This window comes from Dermacentor albipictus, chromosome 7 (genome assembly GCF_038994185.2).
Source record: "Dermacentor albipictus isolate Rhodes 1998 colony chromosome 7, USDA_Dalb.pri_finalv2, whole genome shotgun sequence".
Taxonomy (NCBI): domain Eukaryota; kingdom Metazoa; phylum Arthropoda; class Arachnida; order Ixodida; family Ixodidae; genus Dermacentor; species Dermacentor albipictus.
In genome coordinates this window covers 121,526,675-121,534,722 of record NC_091827.1, presented here as the reverse complement: position 1 = coordinate 121,534,722, position 8,048 = coordinate 121,526,675, and the positions used below count along the sequence as shown (strand labels likewise).

At 42.8% G+C, this 8,048-nt stretch overlaps 1 protein-coding gene across 1 annotated transcript; it reads left to right on the top strand.

The window, feature by feature from the left end:
* Positions 1-4,396: 4,396 nt before the first annotated feature.
* Positions 4,397-6,539, top strand: LOC139047921 (uncharacterized). Its single transcript, XM_070522097.1, has 2 exons — positions 4,397-4,683; positions 6,143-6,539. The coding sequence occupies exons 1-2, from the start codon at positions 4,397-4,399 to the stop codon at positions 6,537-6,539; spliced, it is 684 nt and encodes a 227-aa protein (XP_070378198.1).
* The last annotated feature ends 1,509 nt before the right edge of the window (positions 6,540-8,048 follow it).

Below are 8,048 nucleotides of genomic sequence, written 5' to 3'. Positions count from 1 at the left end.
CATTTACTGGTCATGCTGCTCGACTCGAGAAATGCAATAAGTGGGTGGCCACAGAGATGATGTATCGGAGAGATAGGGAAGCTGCACTTGGATTCATGGGAGTAATTAATTCATGGTAATTAACCATAGAAATGTATCGAATGACATTGGCGAATTGATTATCGACGGGTCACCAAAATCAGGCGTACTATTAGCCGATTGCTTTAACAACTTCTTCACCGAGCAAGCAACAGCAAAATATAACGCAGATGCGTGTTCTGTTATTTCAAATGAAACAACCAGCTCAGTATTTCTTAGCCCAACAGATCCATCAGAAATATTTACCGTTCTCATGTCCTTAAGAAATAATTCCAGCTCTGATGTAGAAGGCCTCACAATTAAACCAGTAAAGTTTGTTGCTGACTTTCTTGCACTACCTTTGTGTCATATTATTAACCTTTCACTAGAATCGTGTGTTTTCCCTGCAAGAATGAAACTGGCTAAGGTTACAGTCATTTTCAAGTCAGGCTCGAAAAACGTCATGAGTAATTATCGCCCCATCTCTATTCTTCCTCTTTTTTCGAAAGTGCTAGAAAAAATTCTGCTCAAACGTTTGCAGAACTTCTTTGATGCTAATCAGTTAATATCACACTCTCAGTTCGGCTTCCACAAAGGTTTTTCTACAGAATCAGCTTTATTAGTCCAAAAAGAAATTATTTTACGGAATATTGAAAACAAACTCTTAACACTAGGGATCTTTGTGGATTTCAGTAAGGCCTTCGATTGTCTAGACCATAATATTCTCTTAGATAAGTTAAACAAATACGGCGTTAGGGGAAGGACACTTCAAATTTTCAGTTCGTATCTTAAAGACCGGGAACAGATAGTGAACATAGACGGTTTTTGTTCATCCAAACGTTATCTAAAATGTGGCGTCCCGCAGGGCAGCATATTAGGACCTTTTCTTTTCAATGTCTATATAAACGATGTGATAACAATTTCGACAGAAGCTGATTTTGTAATTTATGCCGACGACGCTTCCCTATTTATCTCTGGTCCTTCGGTTACAGAAATAATTTCAAAAGCAAACAATGCCCTAAACAGCCTTTTAAATTGGTTTAAATTAAACAATCTCAAAATAAATACAACTGAGTCAAAAGCTGTTATTTTCCGCGCTATAAATCGTCACGTAGGGACTAACTTAACCATTAACCTAGGCAATAATATTATTGAGGTCGTTAGCCACCATAAAACACTGGGTGTTGTATTTGATGAGCACCTTCGATGGATTGAGCACACTAATTACGTATCTCTAAATTTATCTAAAGCTGTTGGAGCACTTTCCCGGTGTCGTGGCATTCTTCCAGTGCACATTAAAAAACAGATATATGTTTCATTATTTCAATCACACAATGCATATTGTCATCTTGTTTGGGGCACGGCATCACCGACTAACATGAATAGAATTGTGAGCCTGCAAAAGAAAGCGATTCGTATCATTGCAGGCGAAGAGTACTGCGCACACTCCAAACCGCTTTTTATTCGCTTAAAAATTCTGCCCATCAGTGTTATGCTACCGCACATTATTGTTTCTTCATTCACCGCTAAAACCACGTTTCGTACTAATTTCCTTATCAGAATATCAACGCTCAAGGAACGTGTACCGGCAGCCAACACTCGACAATTAGAAAAGTGGTGTCTTCCCAAAACTCGAACGAATTATGGTCAACAAATGTTAAAGTATATAATACCTTACACCCTGAACAATAATACAACCTTAATTGATGGCCCCGCAATAAATAAACGTGCTTTAATTGAATACTTTTTGAACAGTATAGCTTAATCGGCAATATATTTATATCATGCAGTTTACATTCGGCATTTTGCGTTCATTTGTGTGGACTAGTGTGGAATGATTTTGCAGACATTGTCCAATTTCACTTTTTTTTCTCGCTCCCCGTTTTTATAACAGCTCATTTTTCATAAAATATTTTGCTTGAAGTTATGCATGTGTGCACTTGAATGGTGTGTGTATATATGCCATGTACGCGTGTATATGTAGGTGTACATATATGTATATAAATGGGGCGTATGCGCGCCACTTGTACGGGTTTTTGCGTGTGTACGTGTGAATATAACACGTCAGTGTACAATATTGGTTTGTTATTGGTGTATATATATGTAAATATGTTTTGTTCTCATTCGTCACAGCTTGGTGCGAACAGTTTCTTTTTTTCTTTTTCGTTCGTTTTTTTTTGTTTCTCAAGTTGCTTTTTTTTTCTTCTTCTAGTGCGACATACACTGCTGTTTTGCCGCTGTTGCCGCTGCCTGTAGGGCCTCAGGCCTCGTCAAGCTGCTCAATGAGCAGCTTTTTGTCTGGGGTCCATTTTTCCTTTCCTTGAGGAAAATAAAACCGATTCTGATTCCGATTCTGAATTAGAAAGAATGAAAGGATAAACGTCACTGTCTGCTAACTTTGGATAAACCAAGTTTCATGAGCATGAACATTTTAAAGCATGATAAATGGATGCGCTTCTGAGAATTCAGCTGTTTGCTGTGTCGGAACAGGTAACAGAGTGCTTGTCATACATGTACCTAATCAGGGATAATCATCAAATGGCATGCCAGTATGGGGGTTGGCTGTGTCACTGAACAGCTGGGCGTTCTATTTCAAACTGTATCATGTGCGTAGTTGTTGAACTGATGGGAGCAAGTCTCCCTTTCTTAAAAAGAAAATGTGGTTCTAGGCTGAGGCCTCTCGTCTTGCTACTGTTTATTGCACCTGTGTTTCAAATATAATACATACTTGTTTATCACATGATATATTGTGCAAAATCAACTCTTAATTGGCTCACTACATTGGTACTGTTTACTTCCAGAAACCTACCAGAGCAGACTGAGCACATGTTGCGGAAGGCTTTGCCTCGCGGTGGCAGTTCCCCAACTGCTTGGGAGCTGTTGATGGCAAACATGTTGCAATCGTCTGTCCTCGCCAGTCTGGCAGCACATACTTCAACTATAAGGTAAAAGCTCATGTGGATTCACTTTGTGGGTCCCTCGCTCACTTTATCATTGCATGCTAACAAGGGCACTAGAGATCAAAGTAGGTTTACTTGTTCTAGTAGTCTCCAACAATTCCCAAAAGGACACTTTTTTTGCAAGTGGAGGGCCAGTAAGCTTAAAAAGGTGCAAGAAATGAGACTTGTAACATTACCTTGAAGTCCCTACACCAGCTTGCTGTGATGTGATGAATTGTGATACCGTCTGTTTGCGCCTGCTGTAATAGTTATCCGTACATCTGGATTAAATTGCTTTATAAAGCAGCGACCACAAAGAACCAACAGATAATGAAGTCAAGCAGAAGACTAAAGGAAGTGTTTTGTTGTTTTGATTGAAGTGTAAAAATGATAAATGAAGGAGACATGAAAGTAAATGACAAGACTACCCGAGTCCGGTGGCTACTGAACCTACAACTTTTGCATTATGCGAGACAGTTAGAGGACCAAGTTTCCATAACTTTTTCATCAACAGAAGAGTCAAGATACCAAAGAACGCACATAAGTTTGTGACATCACGCTGACGTTGCAATTGAGGAGTTTTGCTGCAAAGTTTAGGTGATGAATGTATGGGCCGTCATTTTCCTTTCTAGTAATCAGCCTCTCACCATGAAATGAACAGAGCTTTGAGAGAATGCTGCTTGTCTAAACTTAGAGTCTGTCTTTAGTAATCCTGTATGCAGCCTGAGTGAGTGTGTTGGGTGAGCCTGCATGCATCCTAAATTGCTGGTCACATTTTTAATACATTTCACAGTGCTCATCTTTTTCTTTGCAATGACTTACAGGGTAAAGGCACTCTAGCCCTTCGAGGCAGCATATCAACTTTGCCAATTTGTTGCAGTGGTGTACTTGCTGAAGCAGCACACATGTTTTCACCGCATGAATGGCCACTTCAGTTACTGACACTGCATGTTGCTTGCAAAGCACTAATAAACGAGCAGAGTTTATGTGGGATGCAGCACTGCTGGCACAAGACATTGCAGTTAGATACTAATGATGTCATACTATCATCGTGTGGTATACTTACACATCAGGTAGACCCAGTGGCGTAGCTAGGTCATCTGGCACCCGGGGCCCTTAGCTCTTCTGTCACCCCCCCCCCCTACAGGCCCCATGCACCCGGGGCCCCTAGCTCTTCTCTCCCCCCTCTCCCCCCCACCCGTTACTATGCTACTGGTTAGACCTATTGTCTATGTGCAGTGGCGCCTATAAGCCCACGTAAGTTCTTAAAAAAGAAAAGAAAGTGTACCAGTTATCTTGCACCCTTTCATTCATTTTGGGCATATAAATGTTCATGGCTCCAACTGTGTTCATTTAATGTGCCACGCTTCATCTTTCAGGGAACATTTTCCTTAGTACTGATGGCAGTCGTGGACAGTGAGTGCAAGTATGTACTCATTGATGTGGGCGCCGAAGGTCGGATGAGTGATGGTGGGACATTCAAGAACTCTGACTTTGGCCATGCCCTCAGTCATGGTCAACTTGACATCCCCTCGCTTGGCTGTCTACCGGGAACATCGACAAACGCTCCATATGCCTTTGTTGGGGACGAGGCTTTCCAGTTGAGGAAGGATTTCATGCGACCATACCCAGCCAGGCACCTCAACGACAACAAACGGATCTTCAATTACAGGCTCAGCCGGGCAAGGTATGGCGTAACAGTGTTCCTCTGATTTCATTGCAACACCAGCACTGTTGGCTAGAAAACAAGTTCACATCCACCTACCGCTGGTAGCTAAAACTCGGTGGTCCTTGTAAGCAAGTTTGGTAAAATGCACTTAGTCTCTGCAATCTAGAGCACTGCAGTTTAGCGTGAACATGAACAGTTCAAGTAGCAATTGCACAAGCGGTTAGTGTGCAGTGGTAATGCGGAAAATGTTCTGAACATTTTGTTATCAGAATTTTTCGTTCTGCATTCCGGATGTGGTTGTGCTCAAGAAACATGCTGGAAACAGTAAAATGTGAATGTGATAGCGATTTTTACGCAGGCATTGGATGAAAGTAGAAGGCAAGTACGACTCTATGAGTAAGAAAAGTAATAATTTGTATATCAGGTCAATGTAAAGTGCAGTTCATGTTTCCTGAAGCGTTGAATTATACATACAGTAATAGGTGGTGTCTGAATCTACAGCCCAGCAACAGCTCCCTCCACGTAACATAAACTCATCTCGAAAGCCATGCTTTTGCAGGCTGCATGCGCGAAGCTTTTTTCAACCAAACCAAGCTAAGTGGTAGGACATGCCAGTAGTGCTATTATTGCAGGGCTGGCACCCATTCATGGCACAAACCGTCGATGGCATTTTTTTCTCAGTGCTCTGGGCACTAAATTGCAAACTTGGGTGTATACAGCAGCCCTAATATGCACCACAATACATTGCATGGATCTGCCCGCTCTGCTGCTCCACTCGTTACCATGAAACTAGCGCCGCTCATTAGTGTGCATTTTCCTGCTGCATGATACGTGCACAATAAATTGCAAAAGCCAAATTACATAAGTACTGCAATTTTAAACAACTATGTGCCACTTTATAATGATCGGCTAATGTACAGTAACCTCATATACCACATTCAAAGTACGAAGGGTTCATTGCCTATTCATGCTGGTTATTGCGATTTTGTATGCCAGCCTAAAATTATAATTTACATTGAAGTCGTGATCGGCAGGCTCGATTGTATCACTATAAATAATGTTTTTTTTTCTCATTTTTACCAACATCTCACAAAATGTTCTGGCTGGTTGTCAGTCCCTTAAAACAATTTGCAACACAGGTCTTGCACAAAGTTGCCCCGCGTATGTGTTGCTGACTTGGAAATGCGTAGTTAGGTTAGCTGGCGAGCTAAAGTGGTATTCCCAAGTGATCATATTTAAAAGGATCCACCAAAGAAAGCCCGAAAGAAACCACAGTGTGGGGAAGCACACGTCTACAATTCACAAGACACTAGGCAGATGGCACTGTGTTTACAAAGAACCTTTACTTCAGACGCAAAGCTGTCATTACTTTGCCACTTGCGCTTATCCGAGTACGTGCTCATAACGTGTTTGTAAGCACCATTGTTTGTCATATCTAATATCATTGCTCAAACTGTGTTTTGTTTCATTTCTGCAGGCGCTGTGTAGAAAATGCCTTTGGCATTACTGCTGCCAGGTGGAGAATACTGTTGCGCACCATGAACCTGCAGCCGGAGAATGTTGATTTTGTTGTGAAAGCTGCCTGTGTGCTTCACAACTTCCTAACTATCTATAACCCCCAGGCCCACAAATTCCCAGATAGGGAAGATAGCTTTGGGAATGTTGTTGCACGACACTGGCGGCAAAGCATGCAAAGCACAGCAGGCAACGGTTTTTTTCCTGTTGGAGCAATGCACTCAAGGAACCACCATGTTGATGCAGCTGCTGCCAGGGACCTGTTCACTGCCTACTTCTGCAGCAGTGCTGGCCAGGTGCCTTGGCAGTGGCACCAGCCAGGAGTGTCCAAGGAGGCAGCTCTTAACTGCACGAGATAGCAGCAGCAAAACATACTGTCTGTACGTTGCGTGCTGCTGGTGGTGCATGCTGAATGGTGCATTTCGTGCTCCTTCCCTGGCTATTCCGGTGCCTCCTTCGCATGTCGTTTGCTCAGTGGCTATGGTGTTAGGCTGCTGAGCGCGAGGTCGCGGGATCGAATCCCGGCCACGGCGGCCGCATTTCGATGGGGGCGAAATGCGAAAACACCCGTGTACTTAGATTTAGGTGCACGTTAAAGAACCCCAGGTGGTCGAAATTTCCGGAGTCCCCCACTACGGCGTGCCTCATAATCAGAAAGTGGTTTTGGCACGTAAAACCCCATATATTATTCGCATGTCGTTATGTCAACAGGGTGCTCCAGGTGACACCAGCAGGGTTAAAGCTCACCATTTCTCTTTTTGATGACTGATGACAGGGGTAGCATGACAAGAGCGAATGGTGTGTTCAGAGAATGAAGGTGGGGGGAGGGCTTGCCCATTGTGCATCAGTGGACCTTTTGTGAGGCTCTGTTTTCACACTGTGTGAAACATTGGTACATGCTCAGTAGTGTGTGTAGTTTTCATGATTGTGTTCGAGTAGTATGAAATGGACCTTTAGCTTTTCTCGTGTGGGCTCCTTTTATCCATTGGCGTTTCAAGAGTGTATGTAATATCAGGTGATAGAGAAATGTGCAGAATATAACCAACCCTTATATATAGCTTTCATTGATTACGAGAAAGAGTTTGATTCAGTCGAAACTGCAGCAGTCATGGAGGCATTATGGAATCAGGGTGTAGACGAGATGTATGTAAAGATACTAAAAGATATCTATAGCGGCTCCACAGCCACCATAGTCGTTCAAAAAGAAAACAACAAAATTCCAATAAAGAAAGGCGTCAGGCAGGGATATACGATCTCTCCAATACTATTCACAGCGTGTTTACAGGAGGTATTCAGAGACCTGCATTGGGAAGAATTGGGGATGAGAGTTAATGGAGAATACCTTAGTAACTTGCGATTCGCTGATGATGTTGCCTTGCTTAGTAACTCAGGGGACCAATTGCAATGCATGCTCACAGACCTGGAGAGGCAAAGCAGAAGAGTGGGTCTAAAGATTAATCTGCAGAAAACTAAAGTAATGTTTAACAGTCTCGAAAGGGAACAGCAGTTTACGATAGGTAGCGAAGCGCTGGAAGTGGTAAGGGAATACATTTACTTGGGGCAGGTAGTGACCACGGATCCGGATCATGAGACTGAAATAATCAGAAGAATAAGCATGAGCTGGGGTGCATTTGGCAGGCATTCTCAGATCATGAACAGCATGTTGCCATTACCCTCAAGAGAAAGGTGTATAACAGCTGTGTCTTACCAGTACTCACCTACGGGGCAGAGACCTGGAGGCTTACGAAAAGAGTTCTACTTAAATTGAGGACGCGACGAGCTATGGAAAGAAGAATGATGGGTGTAATGTTAAGGGATAAGAAAGAGCAGATTGGGTGAGGGAACAAACGTGAGTTAATGACATCTGA

Coding starts and splice junctions, on each gene's coding strand:
- LOC139047921 (XM_070522097.1), top strand. CDS start 4,397: ATGGCAGTCGTGGACAGTGAGTGCAAGTATGTACTCATTGATGTGGGC. Junction 4,684..6,142: donor TACAGGCTCAGCCGGGCAAG/GTATGGCGTAAC, acceptor TCATTTCTGCAG/GCGCTGTGTAGAAAATGCCT.